This window comes from Vitis vinifera, chromosome 1, assembly GCF_030704535.1.
Source record: "Vitis vinifera cultivar Pinot Noir 40024 chromosome 1, ASM3070453v1".
NCBI classification, from domain to species: Eukaryota; Viridiplantae; Streptophyta; class Magnoliopsida; order Vitales; family Vitaceae; genus Vitis; species Vitis vinifera.
The window spans coordinates 27,550,053-27,573,398 of NC_081805.1; the positions used below are offsets into that span (position 1 = coordinate 27,550,053).

Below are 23,346 nucleotides of genomic sequence, written 5' to 3' on the forward strand. Positions count from 1 at the left end.
GTAGAATGTACACCTAGAGTAATGGCATGGCCTAACTTGAAAGAAAGAAAGAGGGAGTTAGTAGGATTGCACCATGTGATAGGAGCCAAAATTTCTTCCCAAATCTTAGAGAATAAAGTTGGTGGGTCATGATTCATTGATTCACACATCATAGTACTAACCCCACAAACATGAACCGGCTCATTATATCCCTATATGTATTTTTCGCCAAATTTCAAGTTTTGATGATGGTCTTGTATGGTGGGTAATGAAGTTGTACAGACCTTGAAGCATTGAGATGGAATAGGAGAGAGAGTAGATATGAATATGATACAAAATTGGTACCGGCCCTTGCAAACTGAACATGTTATTTTGGTGAAATGTCAAAATAGGCGTCTGAGAGGCACATGGTCATATCTTGAATTCCTGGTTAAGGGATGAGTTTTTGGGTGATGTGTGGTGGCTGGACCCCATTGTCCGTCTCTAATGAAAAAAATTGTACAGCGTGTCTTGAAGCTAGATCTAGATAGAGATGGGAAGAGGCCTTTGAAATCCAATCTTTGACCCAGGAACGCACGTGTTTAGGTCCAAAAGGGACTGAGATGTGGCCTGCAGAAGACAAATGTCGGCATGGAGTGGTTAAAATGCTTAAGAAAATAAAACACCCTCCTCTCAATGTGAATCATGTTGAACTTTCATCTGTCTTCATTTGCCTCTACCCCACAACCCACCAAAGAAGAAAACTGATGAAAATTTCTCGTTAGGTATATATGATGGGACTTGAAGCAAGCTTAATTTATGGGTGTCATTCACCTTCATGAGGTGAAAGTTGCTTAGCTTAGCTGCTGATTTCTTTCTTGTCTTATCTGTGGGGTTGGAAACATCAAAGGGTTTGCAAATCCTTATGAAAATGGTCAAGGACTTGTATTACTTGCAGTCATTACTCATCAGAAGTATCTACAACATGTAGTACTAGAACTGCAGCTTTAATGATTGCTTTTCAGAATTGATGAGCTGCTGCTGCTTAACAAGCAAGGTGTTTGATTTTTTGTAACTTGGAAATTTCATGGAAATGAATGTAGAGAAAAGAACAGAGAGTTTTAAGCTCAGTCATTTTCTTTTTGTTACAATACATGAATGAATAATTCATAAAAAGATATAGTAATTGTCCTTGTGTTTAGTTTTTATTTACAACCTTTGATGATATGTTGAATAAGAGAATTTTGTTTGCTTTCAACCTTTTCTTCTTCCTTAATATTTTCAATGCTTTGAATGGCCAAGGCCTATTGCCTTCTCTAAAATTTAAGTTGCAAGTTTCCTTTCAAATATGACATAAAAGACCAAATTCTCCAAGGATGGAAATTTTAGGTTTGTCTTTGAGCTAGGCTTGCCTTTAAGTCTTTTTTTTTTTAATCCAAAATTGAAATTGAGTTGTTTGAATCAAGGTTTAGTCAGTCTAAACCTAACACCAAGAGAATTTAATATTTAAAATTTATATTTTATATATATATATATATATATATATATAATAATTTTATAAAAAGAAAGTTTAACAAAAAGATTACAGGTGAACTCAATCTAATCCAATTTTTGCTCATACAACCACCGATTAGGTTTCTGGGTTGAGGAATGGGCCTATTTGAGAGTAAGGAGGCCCTCCAAACTTAGCAGTGAGAAGGCCCACAAAAATTAGGCCTAACCTCCGAGGGTCCCCAGTCCCCACAATTCAGAAATCTGTTGTTTCCTGTGTCTCTCCTGTGAACCGAGTCAAACCCAGAAACTGTGGTATTGTTGGAGACTCCTTGCAGGTTGGTGGTGGAAGGAAGAGGGAAAGAGAGAGAGAATGGGAAGGTTGGGGAGAGTGGGTGTGGTCGGGGTGGTGATAGCAGGGATAGTATTGAGTAGAAGGTACGGATTGGAGTGGGACAAAGACGCAGCTGTTGAGTTGTTCAGACAATGGTCAGATCGATTGGGTTATTGGGCGATCCCTCTCTACGTTTCCATACACACCCTCACCCTTGCCCTCTGCTTGCCCTCCGCCGTCTTCTTGGAAGCTGCTGCTTCTCTTCTCTTTGGGTTCCTCCCCGCCGTGCTCTGCGTCTTTTCCGCTAAGCTTCTTGGTGCTTCTCTATCTTTCTGGATTGGAAGGTTCGTTTTCAAGAGATCTCTGTTTTGATGCTTTTGAACATGGTTATTTAAATAGATTGATCTGCATTTTCAGTTCCCTCTCTAATAATAAGAGAATAGGGCTAGTTTTTCTTCATGTTTTTTTGCACTGTGGTTGAATGGTACAATGCGTTTGACTTACGGATGGAAGTCAATCTTTATGGAGATTCTCTCTTTCTGGGTTTTGCACAGTTTGAAAAATTTCTTGATTTTGTTCCTGAGTTTGTGGAACTAAACTTAGGGTCCAAAAGGTTCCACTTTTATTTGGGTGGACCTTTTTAAATCTGAATTACCATTCTCAAGGTGTTGCTTTCTTCCATCAGTCCATGCTCCTCTTGTGCTTCTGTTAGCATAATGCGGGGTTTGGATTGAATCAACATTGCAATATAATTTTATAAACAAGCGCTAAAGAAAGAGCACATCATTGGACATAGGGTGTATGCACCAAAGAAGCAACTAAAATGAGAGTACAAAAAACAACTCCCTCCCTTAATGAGAACCCAATCAATCAACAAAATCAATTAAAAGTATTGAGCCTTCACCTATGTACAACATTGTCCACAAAAAAGAGGTTACTAAGGAATAAGCTCTTCAAAACATACACAAATTGCTCCCCAGTCTCAAACAACCTTCTATTCCTCTCTGTCAAAATTGTTCAAAAAATACATGAAGGAGTAGCTGTCCAAACCTTTTAGCATCAACCCTATAAAGGATCCACACCACCCTAAAAGAGTCTTTCTCAGTATGGTAGCACCCAAGGAACACTACCCTGTCCTCCTCTTTTCTATTTGCCACCTTACCTTGTAGTTTAGAGAATAATTGTTCTACATTATCTAGCTCCAAGTCATTTAGATCTAAGAAAAACAATGGCTCTAATAACCCATTTCGCCTATCTGGTCTCATAAATTCATCACTCACGCCTCTTTTGATAAGGTTAAAGCATATGGAGATAGAAAAGAAACATATAATAGCTCATCCCCACACCCACCATTCTTCCAAAACTTCACTCTCTTCTCATTCCCCACAAAAAGAGAAATTCTACTATTAAAATTGTCCCAATCCTTTCTGATAGTCAATACCATGCCTTTCTCTTACATCTCAAGATTGTCACCCCCTTTCTTCTTCCTCATATTTTCCACTTATAATCTAGCTTCAAGGAGCTCCACTTTCAAATGCATATCACCAACTCCACTCACACAAGAGAGCCTTATTAAGAAAAGAAAGATTTCTAACACCTAATCTCCCCTTTCTTTTCTCTGTGCAGATAGTTGACCACTTCACTAAATGATTTTCTTTTTTCTTTTCCAAAGCACTGCTTCACCAAAGGAAGTTTCTTTTTTTTTGATAAGCAAGCACATATATTAAAGAAGGCTTAAAAGCCGCAAAACATACAGGGAGTATACGAGGCGGCTATGGCCTCTCAACCAAAAAATAAAACAACCCAACCCCTAATTGGAGGCTAACCATTCCAAGAATCCTATTAGGGAATTCGACTCCATATCAATGTACACTTTAGCCCAACCCCAAATATTGTACACAAACGAAGTTTTTAACTTCTGAAAAGCTAACACCCCCCCTTAAAAGCTAGCCTATTCCTCTCCTTCCATATTGTCCAAAAAATGTATAGTGGAATGGACTTCCACAATTTTTTCTTTTTTTTCCCCACAAAAGAGCCCTTTCAGCTACATAGAACCTCCTTTACAGATTCTGGAAAGACCCACTGAACACCACACAACACAAGAATGATATCCCACAACCCTTTTACCACTGTACAATGAATTCAAATATGATTGATCGTTTCCTCTTCACACCCACACAAGAAACATCGGTTAGGGAATTGCCACCCTCTTCTCTGCAGCCTATCCAAAGTGAGGACCTTCCCCCAAGCAGCTTCCCAAGCAAAAAAAGCAATTTTGGTTGGAACTCTGTCCACCCAAACATTGCTATGAGGGAATTTAGCTCCTTCAGTATTTGCCAACACACTGTACGCTTTCTTGACTTTAAACAGCCCGTCCTTTCCTTCCTTCCAAAACACCGAGTCTTCCTCCAAAGTTACTCTATATTCCCTCAACTCAACTAACAAATTGCCCACCATACCTAACTCCCAATCATTAAAGTCCGTTAAAAGCCTTAAATTCCACCCTCCTTGACCCAAATTCTGATCCCAATATTCCTCCACTGTGACATTCCTTTGGGTAGCCATGGAAAAGAGGTCCGGGAAGCCTTGGGACAACACATTATTCCCGCACCAAGGATCTATCCAAAACCTTATTTTATTGCCTTTTCCCACCTTGAACACCATATTTTCCCAACACCAAGCGGACTCCTTCAAGATCTCCTTCCAAACTCCAACTCCAAACACCCCATTTGCCTTCCTTGTCCTCCACCCAAAATCCTCTTGCCCATACTTTGCCTCAAGCACTTTTTTCCAAAGCTCCTCCTTAGCACGCGCAAACCTCCAAGTCCATTTGCCTAAAAGAGCTTTGTTCAAACAAACAAGCTTCCTTAACCCCAACCCTCCCTTTTCTTTATCCGCGCACACCACCTCCCATTTGACTGAGTGTGCTTTGTTCCCCCCATTGGCTCCTCCCCACAAAAAATCTCTTTGAAGCTTTTCAAGCCTTCTTGCCACTGATTTTGGCATATGGAATAACGAAATTTGATACAAGGGAATGCTGGCCAGCGTACTCTTTATAAGAGTGATTCTCCCTCATTTGGACAAATATTGGCGTTTCCAAAGGGCAAGCCTCCTCCTCACTTTCTCCTCCACCCCATCCCACTCGGAAGAGGCCCTATTAGACGCCCCAAGAGGCAGCCCCAAATAAACAGCAGGCAGCTGTCCCACCCTACACCCTATTTCAGCAGCCATCTCATGCACCCCTTCCACCTCTCCTACCGGAATGACCATACTTTTGTCCAGGTTAATCTTTAACCCTGAGGCTGCTTCAAACCAAAAGAGGATCCAAGTCAAATACGTCAAAAACTTTCTTTGCCTCACAAAATACTATTGTATCATCCGCAAACAGTAAATGAGAAATATTGATAGCTTGCCCTCTTCCTCTCCATATCCTACAGCCATAGATGAACCCCCCTTCAACGGCCCTCGTGATTAGCACACTTAGTACTTCCATTCCCATGACAAACAAGTAGGGGGAAAGAGGGTCCCCCTGCCTTAGCCCTTTTGAACTTGAAAAAAACCCAGCCGACACCCCATTCACCAACACTGAGAACTTGGCAGTGGAGATACAACTCCACATCCATCCTATCCATTTTGGCCCAAATCCCATCTTTTGCATGACCTTTAGCAAAAATTGCCAATTGATGCTATCATACGTTTTCTCAATGTCCAATTTACAGATTAGGCCTTTCTCTTCCCTTTTTTGCCAAGAATCTATTACCTCATTTGCGATTAGGGAGGCGTCAAGAATCTGTCTCCCCTTAATAAAAGCATTCTGATCAGAAGAAACCACCTTTCCTATGACTTTTTTAAGCCTGTTGGCCAGCACCTTAGCTAATAATTTATACAATCCCTCTAGCAAACTGATAGGCCTATAGTCACCCAAGTCCTCCACCCCCCTTTCTTCGGTAACAAGACCAAAAAAGTATGATTTAGGCTCTTAATGAAGGAGTTCTGTTCATGGAACTCCTTGAACATATCCAAGACGTCCTCCTTGACAATCTCCCAACATCTTTGCCAAAAGGCCACCGTGAATCCGTCCGGACCCGAGGCTTTGTCCCCATTCATCCCCATTAAGGTTGCATAAATCTTTACCTCAGAAAATGGAAGCTCAAGGGCTTCCGCTTCTGATTGACTGATTTGCTTCAGCAAAAGACTCCCTATATTCGCCTTCCAACACGAGCTTTCCGAGAGAAGCTGCTGGTATGCATTTGCAATTCCTTCCCTCACTTCTTGTTCCTCTGTAATCCTCACCCCATTTATCTTAATTTTATCCAAGGCATTGACTCTTCTACGGGCATTAGCCATACGGTGGAAAAACCCCATGTTCCTATCCCCTTCCCTTAGCCATAATTCCCTTGATAGCTGTCTCCAGTGCACTTCTTCCATCGACACCCACTTTGCATAATCCTCCTTGGCTTCCTTTTTGTGACTTAATTCCTCCTCTATTAAGCTTCTCTCTTCTTCCACTAAATCCCAACGCTCCACCTGCTGAAGAGCTTCAGCTTTGTTTCTCTCCAATCTTCCAAAAACCTCCTTGTTCCAAATTTTTAAATTTTGTTTCAATCCCTTCAGTTTAACAGCTAACCTGTAGCTCGACCTGCCTCTAACCACTATCCCTTGCCACCACCCCTCTATCAGGTCTTTGAACCGGTCAGCTTTGAGCCACATATTTTCAAATTTGAAAGGGGAAGGACCTCTCCTTAGCCCTCCCCCCTCAAGCAGAACCGGGAAGTGATCCGAGGTTGGGCGGGACAGTCTTCTTTGATAAACCCTACTGTATTGGTCTAGCCAACTGGGAGTCGCTAGGAACCTATCCAACCTGACCCACGATTGATTATTGAGCCCCCCACTCCAAGTAAAAGATCCCCCTTGCAATGGGAAATCAACTAGCCCTAAGTCATCTATGATCTGGGCAAACCTCCTCATAGCTGAGGTAATCCTCCCATTTCTACTTCTTTCAAATTGGTACAGAATTGTATTGAAATCGCCTCCTAAACACCAAGGCTCCTCCCACAAACCTCTAATTGCCCCAAACTCCTCCCACAAGCACTCCCTTTCTTCTTTGGAGAAAGGACCATAGGCCCCCGTGAACACCCAGATTCCTCCATCTCCCACATTTCTGAATCTACAGGAGATGGAAAATTGGCCCTCTTCCACCCCCAAAATCTCCAGCGATTTTTTGTCCCAACAAATCAAGACACCCCTTGCTGTCCCCATAGCATTCAACACCCTCCAGTCAAGAAATCTCCTCGGCCCTAAACTCCTCACCACCTCTTCAGACATAACTTGCATCTTTGTCTCTTGAATACAAAACAAATCCACCTTTTGATTTCTGATAACTGACTTGATTACTTTCCTCTTGGACCTATCATTCACTCTCCTCACATTCCAACTCAAAATTCTTAAATTCATTGGACAACTGCACTCTGGTTCCCTCTACCCTGGGTAGGGCCTTTCTTCTTGGTATCCCCCTCATAATTAACAGAGCATTCCAGTCTCTTGAGCTCCCTTTCAAACCTTGAAGTCTCCAACAGACCTTTACCTAATATCTTCTCCCTCCTTTTCCTGATTTTGCCCAAGAAACTCAAGATTTCCTTCTCCAATCCTTCCGTTGAGAAACCCAGAAAGTGACTGAATTTAACCAGACTATTCTCCTCCCAATTAAACTGTTCTTCCTTCCTACCCTCTTGGAATTCAGTCTGGCCTATAGTCCACCCCGAATTTCTTTCCAAAGGATTGACACTATTGACCTCAACCAAGTCCCAACAACCATCCCCTCTCCCTACGTGTTCTTCTGCACTTGGTCTTCGTGACCCACTTCCATTTTGAAATTCCTCCCTTTGCACCCCAGAATGGTCGTAAAACTCCCTCTCCGGAGTCCGACCAAAACAAAAGAAGTTAGAAGAGGATGACCCTCGTGCCCTAAAACCCCCCAGATTCAAAGCTAAACCATACCTCACGGCTTCTTCCTCTAGCATCCTATCTGCCCTTGGATGGTTTAAATCCGGCTGCTGCCTTCTCCCTATTTCTTCTTCTCTGAATCTGATGAATTCTATCTCCAGATTGTCGTCCTTATTATGACCATTGGAAGCAGAGGGACAAGCTTTTAAAAGGAGCCCACTGTCCATGAGATGAGCCTGGGACGGAATGGCCTTCCCCTTATGAAGATCGCCCAGTCCAGAGCCTGCAACCCGCCCCGAGCTTCTGGGCTGCAGCGGCCCAAGCAGAACCCCCTTTGAGGCTTCACATTCTAATGGCAAAGAGGGCCCATTAGCCCAATTCAACTCCCGGCCTGGAACTGCGGGCCCAGTCTTCAAGCCGGGCCCCTGCAACAGGCCCACTTGCGCCTGGGAGCCCATCGCAGCAGAGCCCACGTCCTGTGTCAGCCGTCCAGTCCCATCCTCTGACTGACGCTACGCCTCGAATCCCGCACACGCCATCTCCTCCACTCGCGACTCGACGCGTGCATCTTCATCACCTCTGACCTCCCCTCTTGGACGACTCCACAGGCCGCGCCTCCTCCTCTCTTCCTACCTTAACTACGGCACCGCCTCCCACCATAGGGTTAGGATATAGGTCATCTCTTCAACCCCTATCTCCATCGAGCCAGGGAGATTCTCGCCGTCCGATCTAACCAATATCCTAGCCCACTGCAAGTCCTCCATGCTCTCCGTCTGTGGGTCAACGTCTAAAAACCCACCGCACGCATCTCCCACCTTTCTCAACACCGACGGGACCCATAGCGAGATTGGGAGCCCCAATATCCTCACCCACACTTCCTTTCTTACCTCGCCTTCTTCCAAGCAACAGGCCCACTTGCGCCTGGGAGCCCATCGCAGCGGAGCCCACGTCCTGCATCAGCCGTCCAGTCCCATCCTCTGACTGACGCTGCGCCTCAAACCCCGCACATGCCATCTCCTCCACTCGCGACCCGGCGCGTGCATCTTCATCACCTCTGACCTTCCTTCTTGGACGACTCCACAGACCGCGCCTCCTCCCCTCTTCCTGCCTTAACGACGGCACCGCCTCCCATCATAGGGTTAGGATATAGGTCATCTCTTCAACCCTTATCTCCATCGAGCCAAGGAGATTCTCGCCGTCCGATCTAACCAATATCCTAGCCCACTGCAAGTCCTCCATGCTCTCCGTCTGTGGGTCAACGTCTAAAAACCCATCGCACGCATCTCCCACCCTTCTCAACACCGACGGGACCCACAGCGAGATTGGGAGCCCCAATATCCTCACCTACACTTCCTTTCTTACCTCGCCTTCTTCCAAACAACCCGATCTTGGATTCCAACGCGACAGGTCCAACTGAACTCCTCCCACCGCCTTATTACCAGAGAGGAGAACCCGCCTTGCTTCTTCCGCAAACTCTAATTCCAATAATACTCGTCCTTTTCCCAGACTTGCCACCGCCATCTTGCCTTTCAATCCCCAGGCCTTTTCCATTTCCCAACCCAAGCTTTCCAAATCTTCCCCTTTTGCATTGCTAGGGATCCAGCTTCCAATCAGGCAATGCTCCAGCCTGCTAAGGTTTCTATTTAACTCCTCCCGTTCCATCTCCACTCGAAGGTTATTAGACCCCTTATTCCACCAACCCTTCACCGTGTCCTCAAACGATCTTCCCTTCACCATATCCGGACACAACCTTCCCAATACCCTCACTTCTTCTTGTTGTTCCTTTTTGTCAATACTGTTATCCATCTTGCGAAGAGCCTCCACCATCGCCATCCATCCCCCCTTATCCCCTTTGCCCTTCGGGATACATATGCTGTATCTCTTCATCTCCAAATCGACGACCCCTAATCGCAGGAAGCAACCCGCCCTGTTTGCTTTGAATCTTCTCAAACATCTTTATGATTTTTCTTGGAATGGGAAACAAAGACATGAAATAGATGGACAAGCTAGATGATGTGCTCTAAATCAAAATAACTGTTGCCCCTTTTGGGAACGTAGGGAGAAAGAGGATTCCCTTGCCTCAATCCCTTGGAGCTTTGAAAAAGGTTAGAAGGGGTGCTGTTGACAAGAATAAAAAATTTGGCAAACAAATGTACCATTTAATCAAACCTATCCATTTCTATCCAAAATTCATCTTTTCAAGAATCAATAGCAAGAAGTTCCAATTGATGTGATCATGTTCTAGTGTGATAATTGGTTTTAATGTCACATGATTGGACCATTTTACATAGGATTGAGATGCATATAGGTGACTTAGTTACATTACCTATCCCTATATGGATGGGACTTATGGGCATAGTTTAACTGTGGGTTTAGAATTAATTTCTAAAACCTTAGTGAGGTTTGGGTTGGGTTGAAATCAGTTGCCTCAGGCAGATTGGGTTTGGGGAATGGGTGCAGGGTTATCTAGCTGCCATTTCACACAAATTTAACAAGATTTGCTTCCAATATCCAAAATTTGACTTTTAACCAAAATCTAATATATCCTGAACAAGCTGGTATTAGTTTGAATTTTTATTACATTTTTGAGATTCAAAGTTAATCAAAATTTAAAATGGCAATTTTCGACAACCATCAAAGAAAGAAAGAAAGATAAACACTTTGACACACAAGATCTATCTAATTATCAAATCCATGAATTGTTATCAACTTGATCATCCTTTTTTTTTTTAATAGGAAAAGTGAGTATATATTTAAAGATGCCTAAAAGGAGGCTCACCAAAGTACACATGATGTAACTTTGACACACAAGATCTATCTAATTATCAAATCCATGAATTGTTATCAATTTGATCATCCCTTTTTTTTTAATAGGAAAAATGAGTATATATTTAAAGATGCCTAAAAGGAGGCTCACCAAAGTACACATGATGTATACAATAGCTGCCTAGGCTTATCAACTTGATCATCTTACTACCAAGAAATCTTCCTATCATCATCATATGAAACCATAGTTAATGAATCTCTGACCTCAACTGCTAAATAATCCTATTCTATTTAAGAGAAAGAAAAAAACATTATCCAACCTAATGATGCATGAAAATGGTGGAATGGATGAAACCTATTTATTTTCTTGGTGTTGGTTTTTGCTACAAATGCAGCATAAAGGTTGTTTGATTGTTTTGATAAGTTGTCAATGATTGAGACATAGTATTTAAAACCCTAGATGTTGTTTGCTGTGATTTCCAATGGATAAATATGTTTTCTACCTAGAAATGAGAAAGCTGTGCAATTTGGTTTGGGTTGTGGAGCATGTATGGTTATTAAAAAGGTACAAAAATATCCTTAATTAAGTACATATACGAGGCTCATAGTAATATAAATATCAAATGTGTTATTATTCATACATGTAAATGGTTTGATAGCATAATTAATTTCAATATAATAGGAGAAAACTCCAATTTTCCACCAGCTTAGGAGATTAGGTAAGAATCTTGCCAATTAGTGTTGCTTGTGCAAATTAGTTGTTAGCCAATCATTTTTTTTATCCATTGCGGAACATCTCAAAGTCTATGGTTCCTATTTTCATCCTTTGGTGCTCTTTGGTGTTGCCTGCGTAAGTCAGTTAAGGACACCTTGACTGGTTGAAAAGGGAGGTCTGTTCTAAGGGGATATAAATACAGCTGCTGTGTTTATTTTGGTGTTTGTGGAAAGAATGGAACAGAAAAACCTTAGATGGTTTGGAGCAGTGGTAGTTGCAGCTGGAAAATGTTCTTATGAATTCTTTATTTGTTTGGTCTTTCAGGTCTGTGGGTATGGGAAGTTGTCTTTTATAGATCTTATTGATGTATTGGACTATCCTTGAGTTGTGAAGAGTTCCATTTTTTTTCCTATCTTTTGTTTTGTTGGTTCAGTGCTCCTTGTATACCTTCCATGTACCTAAGTTGCACCCCAATTTATTACGCACCTATTGCTTTAAATTCTTATTTTCCTAAGAAAAATTAATTTCAATATTATGATAATCAGATGGTCCAGAATTTTGTACACCCATTTGGTGTCTGTTTTCAACATTCTCTTCTCTTAACTATAAAAGGAACTCATAAGACAATCAGAATTTGTTCTGTTTAACTAGAATTTGCAAATTATAATTGGATTAGCTGATTCTTCTGAATAGTATTGTTAGGTTGGCCATTTTCTTAAACAGATTTGATTCGGGTTATCCAAGTCTGACTGGATTAGAGAATGGTTGGCACCTTGGTTAAGTTTGAATTGATCGGGTTTCAGCCTGACCGATTCTGGTTGGAACCAAAGCTATTGCCAGCTAGAGTTCAAATGACTGGATCTGTAATCAGTTATTAAAGTATAATCAAGCTGAACTCATAGTGCAGTTGGTTATTAATCTGAACCATCTATATCATTACTCATAAATGTGATGCAAGCTAATGATTGAATTTGAAAAGGTTTATAATTTTGAAGTGTTTGATAGACCAAAATTTGGGATGGGGCTGTTGCACATGCCATTCATCTTGTAGATGACATTTATAAGATTGTGGATAAGAAGTGTAGGAAGGCATGGGTTTTGGCTTTTCTTTGTCCGTTAACTTAATATGAGGACTTTTGAGGAGGTGTAGTGGTTGGTTCAGAGGCAAGGTTCAAAGTATTGGTTGAGTTTGGTACGTCTCAGCCAAGTCATGGATCCTTGAGCCTTTCCGCTCTGAGTCCGATACTCGATACCATATGGATCATAGACTCAGCCAAGAACTGGTTAAACCCAGTTAACTTGGTTGAGATTCCGGGTTGACTCAGTTGAATATCCAAATATTCTCCAATTTAACCTGGAAATATTTTTTTTCCTTAAAATCACGACAAAAAAAAAAGACAAAAAAAAAAAAAAATGATAAATCTCTGAAATAATTAGAGATTTTCGAATAGTTTTAAAACTCATTACCTTACCTATGATGAAGAAGAAGAAGAAAAGAAGGAGAAGAAGAAGAACAACAAAGAGCAACCAAATTGAGAAATCTTTGAAAAAATCTGAGATTTTGGAAGAGTTTTAAGACCCATTACCTTACCCATCACGTCACCCATCGACGATGTCATTGTGAAGAAGTGGTATGAATTTGAATATCATTATTTTATATACTAAGCTATGGTATGAATTGCTTCAATTTGGTTAATGTATTATTTTATATGGTAATCATATTATATATAAAGTATATTATTTTATATGCTAATTTATTGTTAATAATATATTGAAACCGTTTCATTTATTATTATATTAATATGTTTTTATATTTATTAGTTTTTAAAGTTTATTTAATTATATTTAATTTTTAAATATTTTTATAATTTTGTGAACCTTTTAATCCATCTTATTTGTATATCGTCCAATACCGAGCTGAGACATCAAAACCAATGTGGCTCGGAACTCTCCGAGTGAATGTTTGTTATGGCGACTTTGAACCATGTTTAGAGGTTGAAAAAGTTCTTCCTTGTGTCCCATCTTGAGTGGTGAATGGTTCCTTTGGGTTTTGGCAACTTCTCTATTTGATTTATGGTTGGGTTGAGTTGCCCAATAGGAAGTGGTCATCTTTCTTTTTCCTACCTCTATTCTTTTCTATTTTACATTTGACACTTTTTAAATACTTCTTGTATACTTGGGTTGCATTCCCTTCCTTTCTTAGGTGCTTTCTTGTGATAATAATCTTTATTTGCCTATTAAAAAAATTACTACCTTAACTTCTCTTGACTGATGGGAGTTTTCTTTCATTCTCTATGCCTGAAACTTAGGTGTAAAACTCACCATATTAGGAAGCTTTGCATTGGTCAAGAGGACTTTAGTATCACACCAAACATATCGGACTCCTTTCCTTCCTGCCATTTTTCTTTCTTCTTTTTCTTTTTTGAGACTTTGGCATTGGTTAAAATTAATTGGAGAATCTCTGATAAGGCAACTTCTTGTTATAAATTTCCCTTGGTCCGGTGTCTCTTCCTAATCAAGAAGTCATGGATTGTGATAGTGCACTTCATGGGAAATTATAGAAATTTGATAATGATTAGAGTTTTACTCTAATAGGAGGAATATGGTGGTGATTTAAGAGATAAATGGTATCAGGTGAGATATAAAATATGTGCACTTTGGGTTAGCTTTAAAGCCACCTCCTAATTTGACAAAGGTACAGTCTTAAGGAGTCATGGTCAGGTGTTATATTGGAGGCTAGGGCTTGGGGAAGGTTGGCATATTATGTTGCTTCCCTGCTTTGGATTTTGTATCATGCAAACACAGAGGTATCCTAATAAAATATGGCATTCTGGCTTTACTTTAGTGTCTTATTGACTTTTGCTGTTCTCAAGGGTACATATTGGAGGATTTGGTCCCTGAAAGCTCTTCTTGGAGGGATCTCATTCTCAGGCTTGCAAGTGGATCGTGGAGGAAATTTCTTGCTCTTCCTTTTGACCAGTTAGAAGTATCTGATTCTTTTATCTTTGTAGTTTTAGAGAGTACTTGTGCAGTTTTATATATAGATCTATATATAAGCATAATCATGGTAAATTAGTAGGCATGTTATATGCTCTCACAAAGGCTTTGCATTGCTTAATGTATGTGGATTATTTTAATGCATGTTTTATTATATGTGATGGTTTTACCATTGTGTTCTGTCAACATTTAAACAAAATTAGTTTTGAAAGTTGATTTTATTTCTTAATAAACTTGGAATGTTTGTTGCTGCTAGATGGTTTGGCTAAGGCAGGAAGTTTATTAGTTGATAAGGTGGTAACAAGACTGCACAATCATTGCTTGAAGCCATCACTTTACATGTCATAAGTTATCCTTTATCATAGCTGCTCTATTGAGTGTCCTGGTACTTAGGTTTCAAATGATGAAACAAGAGTGAGTTTAAACTTGGAGTATTGAGGCTTTTTAATTGAAGCAGGACTAAGACAAGATGAGAAAAGGTCGCCTTTGTTGGTTTTGACACGTGTAATGACCAATGATTACACTACTAAGGATTAAGAAGTGACTTAACACTGGATGGGCAAAAGCCAGATTGGACAGGACTCTCCTCTGGCACATCCTGACATGTATTGGACATCATCTAGAGACTGCCCAAAATTTTCAAATTTATTTTTGACCTTATACAGATGGTTGATAGTGTTCAAAGTGCAGGCCATACATCACTACATAAAAAGGAATGTTAAAAGATGTAAAGAGGCAGATAGTAATATAAGATGTGTGGTAGTAGTGTAGTGTGTGTCCTGTACTTGGCGATGTGTTTATTTCGAGTTATGCCATTCTCGATGAATAGATTAAGGTAAATTAATTCCTATCAGAAAAATGAATCAGATATATGTTTCCTGTCTCACTTATCAAATATATATATATATATATATGTTTCCTGTCTCAGTGCTTGATGTTAAGTATTTTCCTCTCTGATGCTACTAACCCTTGAAAGCAATGCCTGATTTTAGTTTCTCCACGTATGAATGAAAGGTTGGAGGTTGCCTTCTGTAGTTTTTTTTTTTTCCCCTTTTTAACGCCATTTTTGCTGGTCTCTTTCTGTTTGTCTCTTTAGTTACTCCAATAACTGTTGTAACACTGGGAGTTTGTTCAGGCTGATTTTTAGGAGTTCAAGTACAGCAATGGAGTGGGCCCAGGGAAACAAATACTTCCATCTGCTTTCCAGAGGAGTTGAACGAGATGGTTGGAGATTTGTACTTCTTGCTCGTTTCTCACCCATTCCCTCCTATGTCATAAACTATGCACTTGCTGCTACAAAAGTTGGGTTTATTCTAGATTTCCTGCTTCCTTCAGTTATTGGCTGCCTGCCAATGATATTACAGAACACATCCATCGGCAGCCTGGCTGGTGCTGCTGTTGCTACAGCATCTGGATCTCAGAAATCTCAGGTTTGGTCATATGTTTTCCCCCTTCTTGGGATTGTATCAAGCATACTCATCTCTTTGAGAATCAAAAAGTACTCTACTGATATATCAGTGATTCAATCCTCTTCCAGTGAGGATATTCATGACTGCAATAACACTGTTGAGTCCTCTCAAACCTTGTCTAGAAAAGGGAACAAGAACATGGAGAAAAGTCACTGACAATCTGATGTCATTGTGAAGTTCATCATATCTCATTTTGTCACACGGTACACAAACACACATAGAGAGCATAGATGCCTTCTTTCTCAAGTGCCTAGTTGATATAAGTTACACCAATCAGACATTATTTCTATGGGTTTACACTTTTGTGCCTCTGTTTAGTGGATTATTAAAATCAATCACTTGGACCCAACTAACATCCTTTTTGTGTACTTCTGTGTATGTCTATTTGATTAAAAGATTATGTACTTTTGCCACATTCCCATGAGGGGATTATGGAGAAATCTTGCATGAATATTTTAATTTATTTCATTTGTTTAATCTTTGTTGAAATGAGAATAGCTGTCAGGCAGTTGGGATTTGCTTTAATATTCCTAGGGAAGTTTAGGCATCCAACCATGAGCTGATGGCGTCATGGTGACGAAAATCAAATGGGGGGAGTAGGGGAATGGGACAAGCAATAATGGGAGGAGTCAACAAGATATGGTTTTCAGCAGTGGAATCTTCTAACATGTGCGCTGATGGTAGGAGGGAGCCCAACCCCACTATCTCCACTATCTATGATGATAAAAGGAGTATGAACTGTTAACTAGTAAATAATGGATATTGAAAATATGCTTATTACAGTCTGGCAGATAATTTAGGCGGATTTGTGGTTATAACACTATCATTATTAGAATGACTTTATGTATCAGGAATTAATGGTGTTGAACTCATCTTCCACTCACAAAATTGAGGGTCTTCTTTGGCCTACTCCCCCTCTGACAGGCTCTCTCTCATGGAGGCTGCATTCAATGTGTTCCCACAATGTTGTGTTGTGCGGCATTCACATCGTCAATCAATCCACACCTACAGAAGTTTACTATATCAAAATCTGGTATTGGTTCTGCGATTCGGTCCCACTGTTTGGGAAACTTTGAAAAACCAGTGGGAGTAATTAAATGGAAGGTGGTGGCCACCTACCCATTTCCAGATGGGTGTTGACAGTTAGAAGATATTGAGACTTTTCCATTAATGGGGAGAGTCAACTTTGGCGAAAAGGGCTCTTTCTAAGTTGGGGTTTGGCAGCTCTCAGACGTGTGAGACTCGAGAAATTTTCAACTTTTTCCACCCCTTGGGTCGTGTACACAACCAACTCTGCAAGAGTTGAATATTGGTTGAGAAAAATGTGAAGAAATTTTTCAATGTGATTGCCTGGAACTAGCTATAATTTAAATGGTCCTAATCGGTTAGGATCGCCGACGTCTATTTGAATGCTTCAAAATCCATTCTTCTGCACCCGAGAGGTGCCAATGTTGAAGTTGCAAATGTCAAAAATTCAAATATAAAGCATGCATATGTTTACAAAATCACGCCTATTTGAATTAGTAAAATAACACGTTTTTTTTTCTTTGCTTTTCTTGTCAAAATGAGCCATTATTCTGAACCTTTCTATAAACATAATATTACTATCAATATTTCTCAACAAAAAAATACTATATATATACATTGAATTTCTGTTTCCAAAGGAAACCAACAATTGATTCTTGGCCATAATAACAACACGTACAGCATGCGACATACAACGGTGTCACTCACTTCATTTGAAGAGTGGGATCCGAGTTGGAGCGCACTGGTTCACTGAGGGAAAAAAGAGAAACCCAAAAATTAGAGAAAACAAAAAAAAAAAAAGGGAAAAAAGTTAAACTGATATCTTTACTATTTCACATGGGGGCAATGGTGAGTGGTGACCATGTTACGCCACCAACCATCACCTCATTGGTGGGCCTCTTCTCACTTTCACTAAATGGGAGTTGTCTAAAAATTCTCTTTGTGAAAATCGAACTTGGTGGTGGTTCTGTGGGAGAAGTCCAAAGCTAGTTGCCGTAGATCCTTAGTGAGTGCCGGTGCCCCGCAGTAGAAAACGCCTGCGCCAAAAGTAGAGTCATCAATTATTTAGTTATTGATTCGCATATAGCTTCCATTTTCACATAGAAGAACTTTTTGAGTCTGTCACTTTAAGCTAGCGAGGGAAGGGATTATTGTAGGTAAAGTAACTCACCAACTCGACTATCAGGATGCTGGATAGCGATCTTCTTGAAGACTTGTCGCCAGTTGGGTTTGGCAAAGTGGGATTTTACACGAGTCCCTGACACCACGTCCACGCCGTTCTTGGCGTGATGGAGGGACTGAAGCATGGTTATGAGAGCAGACCTGGCGTCTCCTTCTTCAAACACGCTTGTGCAGTAGTTGTGCAGCTCTATAACACCCTTCTCATCCATCTCCGCAACCTCGTTCATTATCCCTTTGAACCACTCGAATGAACCTTGTTCCCTGGTTACCCAATAATAGTAGGCTCTCTTGGTCTTGAAAGTTTTCTTGTTCTTCTTCTTCCTGTTGCCATTGTCATGATCCGGGGTAGTCTCAACTGTTATTTGTATGTCCTCCGTTTCTTGGTCCTTGGTCTTCATGTTGCTGATGATGTCCTTGACTATGCTGATCATGGGGGTGGCACCTATTCCCAGCCCAACCAGCAACACCACGTCGTATTTCTTGTAGTCTTGTGCTGGTGCTCCATATGGACCGTCTATCAAGATCTTCGGAAAGCTGTTTATCAATTTTAATCCAAATTAGACCATTATCCAATGCATAAGATCAAATTTGAAAAATGCATGGTTCTTTCAACAATGCAACATAAAAGTTTTCCTCTCATTATCAAGCGAGGCTAGGCATCTTACTTAGGACCGTCTCCTTCTTGCGAGCAATCGGCTCTGAGCAGCCCACTTTTCCCACCAGTTGGAGGCAGGCAAACCTATACAAACAAATTACAATAGTTAGTAAAGAGAAGGAAAGATAATCTGAGCTATAAGTTGGCTAGTTGACACTCAGAAAAAAATAATCAGACCTCAGAGAAAACAGTTTTCAATTGTCGTGTCCAGTCGCCAAGAGTTCGAATGTGAACACTTAGATAGTCATCTCCCGGTGCTGAAGTGATAGAAAATGGGTGCCTGTTCATACATACCAAACAATTATTTCTTTGTTTAGTGTGTTATGTGTATATGTGGCTTCATCAACTAGTGCTTTATGCCTTGGTAAATTTGAATATATATACTTACCATTCGAAGGGAGAAACCGCTGAGCAGTTGACAAACATGTACTGTCCACTTCTGTATTTGAAGCCCTGGGGCTTTGTCATGTGCAATGTCAACACATTTCCTGGATAAACAGCAACCTTACCAATACCCACAGTGTAGATATATCAGAATTCAAATATACTTGACAATGAAAAACAGTCTATCATCTACTTTGTGTGGATGCTTATCAAACAAATAGTGTCAAGGAAAATAAAAGGGCAAACATAAAATAAAAAAAAAAGTTTTGATCAAACTACCTTTAGAATCTTAACAGGCTTGATGGTTGATCTAAAAGCTCTAATCAACCTTTCACATGCATAGAGGGCCACTGGAACTGCAATGTACATCCATGTCTGCATCAAGAGATTGAAATGAGTGTTAAAATATATTAATTCAAAAAAAAAAAAAAAAAAAGACATGAAAGAAGAAACTGCAAGTGCTAATAAATTGGGTCACAGAAAAAAGGTTCTTACCGTTTTGTTATACCATTCCTTGGTAAGATAAAGGTAAATGCCATGGACGATCAGGAGAACGTAGACGATGACAAAAAGATGGTGTGAATACCAGAAAGCATTGAACCCGGAGAGTTTTTTAAGGGTTACGGGGAGATTCAGCTTATTCCGCCTAAACCAAGGGGTGGCTAGTGTGAAAGCTATGGCCATCAAGACCACGATTATAATACCAGTCACCCCTTCCACTCCTTTCAAAAACCACCAGATGTCGGAAGGCTGCTCCTCGCCAAAGTAGGGTTCCATGGGCTCGTACGCCTCTTCTGTCGCGTGAATAAGTCTTGGGAAATCACATGTTAGATGAGCACCAGCGTGTAGTGCAACCCCTACAGCAATTGCTACTGCAATGACCTGATAATCATGTAACATGAAGGTAAACCATCTAAAAGAAGAACTAAACCACAAATTTAATCATTTAATCGCAGAGAATTGTTGGCACCTTGTGGAAGTTTAGATTATCGTCAAAGGGAACAACAATGCCTAATTTGGTCTTGTTTCTCAGCCAGGTGATGGTGTTCCGGCAGACTGGAAGTAAAATTAGTGCCATGTTGAACTTAAGGGTCTCCGCTGCTCCTTTTGCAGTGCAGACACAATATCCCATCACCTCGTAAGCAGCCTTATGGCGATACTGAACAAACTTGTATGTGAAGAGGCTTGCCACGATTCCAAGCCACAACATCATAACCCAGAGCCGCTGCCAGTTATCCATGATGAAGTACTTGGTCTTCTGGTACCATCTCCGTAATGGGTTGTTCTCTTGCGTGGGCTTGAGCTTCTGGCTTAACAGCTGGCTCAGAATCCGACTATCTCCTACTCTAACTGATTGATTTGGTGCTTGCAACAGCAGAGTTTCCAGGTTCTGAACCTGTTTAATTACCAAATAAAGAGTCAATGCCAGGAGGAGGAAGATGAATAGGATAATAAAATACAAAAAATTTAATATCACACACCATGATGTATCCGACATTATCTGGGTCCAGTTCTTCCATGATCAATGCTGCATACTCATTTGCTTGTTTCTGAATATTGGAGAGCTTGTTGGCAGAAGCACTGAGACTGATAATCTATAACATAAACAAATTACATGTTTAGACCTCAGATTACACATTCGTTTTTGCAAGTGGATGGTGTGGTAGTTAGAGTTAGTTGTTGAATTTTTGGTCGTAGTTGTTGAATTTTTGGCCGCCCAAATAAATGCGGCAGATTAGATTGAAAGGCCATTCACAAGGGAGAAAGTAATGATCTTTTCAACTTAATTTAAAAACAATTTGTATAGTATAATATACCTCTCCGACTTCTTCCTCTGTGATTCTACCGTCAGCGTTTTTATCCACCCTGCATTATCACCAACAATATAATCCTTATCAGAAACCGGAAACTTTCTCAATGAAGATGGAGAGATTGAAATGCTTACATGTCAAAGAAAGTCTGGAGGCGGGAGTCGAAACCCTGATCGGAGATCTGCTCCCAGAAGGCCTTGAGCTGCGCCTTATCAATGGAATCTCCCGTTATATTATGCCTCCGGGCAAGTGCATGGAACAGCTCACCGGCGAATTCCTTGGAGTCCTTCATCCCTGTATGTACAATAAGAATTCGAGTAATAATTAGTCAAATAAACGGCCAGCACAACAAAAACCAAAAACAAAAACGTTTCGGTTAGTTCAACTACCAATGCATTCGCAGAACAAGGAGAAGTGAAGATGGCCGTTGGTGGGAGCAGTGAGTTCATCGAATCGCTTCTCAACGGCGGGCCACCCAGCGGCACCACCGCCGGCCTTGGTGGTGATGAACTTGAGTCCCTTCAAGGCATGAGTCACAGCCGACTTTGTCCTATCAAAATGTCTAGCAGACGGCCGCCTTGAAAGGGAAGCGAAGCGTTTGAGCTCCTGAGAGACCTGTTTGATTCTAGAGGAGGTGTTGCGGAAGACGGAGGAACCTAAGGAGGACTTCTTCTCGAGGGTCTTCTTGGCCAGCAGGGCCAGCTCCGGATCCTCGCCCTTTGCTCCACCAGCAGCCTGGACGCTGTGAACAGCAATGGAGTCATCAAGAATGTCGAGAGTGATCTCCACGTAGGCATCATCATCATCACGGCGAGTAACGCTGCTGGTCTTCAACTGGGGGGAGGTCTCTGGAGGAATATTGAATCTGGCACTCTTTCTTGCGGATCTCTTCTTGTTGGGAGGTCCGGCCAGAGGGCCACTGTAGGAGGCTTTGTCACTTTGGACGCTCTCGGTGTCGGAGTTATCATCGATTCTCATCATCGCGAGATCTTTGGTGGGTGGAATGAGAGATGATTAATAAACGCGTAAGTGGCTCCGATTTATACTGACAAGCCTTGGATTGATTAGATTTGGATTTGACAGAATATGGATTATTATAACGAGAGTAAAAGTGGAAGATGTTGTAGAAGGTCAGAGATTCCAAGACCGAACGATGATTTAAAAAAATAAAAAATGAAAAGGCCAGGCAGCTCAAAAGCGTGTCTCCACACATTGAGGGCCTCTCCTATTTATATAAGGTGAAGTCATTGCCCATTAGAAAACTTGTTTGAACCGGGGATGCCGGTCAAATGCTCTTCTTTCCATCCCCCTTCTGACACCGTTCCTTTCTCTCTCTTTATTGCTGTCGATCATCTTTGCCACTAGCAATCTCTTTTCACATGAAGGAGACTCGGTCATAATCTTACTCTTTAGTAGGTAGAAGTTTTCTCCCCCATCCACATTTCTCAAAATGCTTTAATCATCCAAAAGATTGCCATGCCATCAAGTTCACATCAGCAAATCAATACCAGAAAAACTTGTTTAATCGATGACCCCGGATGCTAATTTGATTGAAACTTGAAAGACATTTGTTTTTCTATAACGAAAATCATGTTTCGCAGTTTTAAGTTTTTAACTACTATATCAAACACTATTAATTCAGTTGTGAAATCTTTTCATGAATTCATACCCGACGGAATAGTCTAATGCCTTCTAGATGGGGATAAGGATATTAGAAACATTAAAAGGTAAAGTTTCTCCTGCCGAAACTTCCCAGTGTAACCACCATAATAGCAAAGTCTTAATTTGTGTGCTTCCTCATTTAACATCAACGCCTAGTATTCATTTCTTTTTTCTTTTAGGAATGGAGTACTATAAGCATCGCATACAATGAATGAATAGTCTCTCAGTCTGAGGAAGCTCAGAATCCACCTGCCCCGGTTGAATGTTGACTTTTCCAAAAGAATTACAAGAATAGAAAGAGTTTGACTCCTGAATTTGAATGCTAAATTAAGATTAAATCATTCTGAAATAAACATCATCATCTACGGTGTCACTTTCTTTCAGAACAATTTTGTGATAATAAAGCTTTGGCGCAACCTTAATAACGAAGCCGAGACAAAAAAAAACACTTACGGTGTGAAAACGAAACTAAGGGAAACGTGAGGAATAAAACACTTTGCCTGTGGGCATGCCGAGTCCTAATGGTAATTTAACGGGATGGTTAACATCACAATCAGGCCGTGTTCAATCTTCATGCAAATACGTTTAGAAACGTCAAATTCAGCCATTGGAATGTGTTTTGGACGACAAGAAAAATGTTATAAATTTCTATGGAGTGCCTCATGAGGAACCCATTTTGAGAAAAATTGAGGTGACTTTGCCTGGTCCTTGGAGTGGGGACTGGCCTACGACGCTGGCCTTGTACGTCTTGATCAATATAATTAAGACAACTTCAGTTTCTTGATTTGAATGTTTTAGAGTATTTATTTAAATAATTAATGTGGAGGTTCATACAATTTTAAACTCCAATTTATATATGGGAAGATATAAAATAAAGATATGGGCATGTTACATGCTACTAATTGCTAGTTTCTTGGTGAGTAGGCAAGGAGGAGAAGATCGATGTTGACTTG

At 40.7% G+C, this 23,346-nt stretch overlaps 2 protein-coding genes across 5 annotated transcripts; one reads left to right on the forward strand and one right to left on the reverse strand.

Annotated features, from left to right (window-relative positions):
* Window positions 1-1,549: 1,549 nt before the first annotated feature.
* Window positions 1,550-16,136, forward strand: LOC100250485 (uncharacterized). The gene is made up of 2 exons (XM_002273795.4): window positions 1,550-2,127; window positions 15,340-16,136. The coding sequence occupies exons 1-2, from the start codon at window positions 1,823-1,825 to the stop codon at window positions 15,827-15,829; spliced, it is 795 nt and encodes a 264-aa protein (XP_002273831.1). The 5' UTR covers window positions 1,550-1,822; the 3' UTR covers window positions 15,830-16,136.
* Window positions 16,137-17,322: 1,186 nt separating this feature from the next.
* LOC100262614 (respiratory burst oxidase homolog protein D) lies at window positions 17,323-21,939 on the reverse strand. Of its 4 annotated transcripts, none has more exons than XR_787033.3 (13): window positions 21,121-21,938; window positions 20,866-21,025; window positions 20,738-20,786; window positions 20,402-20,515; window positions 19,891-20,316; window positions 19,416-19,802; window positions 19,200-19,295; window positions 18,925-19,040; window positions 18,714-18,816; window positions 18,547-18,620; window positions 17,871-18,415; window positions 17,529-17,736; window positions 17,323-17,449 (listed from the first exon to the last, which is right to left on the reverse strand). XR_787033.3 is itself a non-coding variant. In XM_019222717.2 (13 exons), the coding sequence occupies exons 1-12, from the start codon at window positions 21,710-21,712 to the stop codon at window positions 17,627-17,629; spliced, it is 2,772 nt and encodes a 923-aa protein (XP_019078262.1). In that variant the 5' UTR covers window positions 21,713-21,939; the 3' UTR covers window positions 17,323-17,449; window positions 17,607-17,626. The 4 variants fall into 4 exon arrangements, 3 of the variants coding, with proteins under 3 accessions (XP_019078262.1, XP_010657595.1, XP_010657584.1); XM_019222717.2 differs by having other exon boundaries at window positions 17,607-17,736; window positions 21,121-21,939; XM_010659293.3 differs by having other exon boundaries at window positions 17,584-17,736.
* Window positions 21,940-23,346: the final 1,407 nt, after the last annotated feature.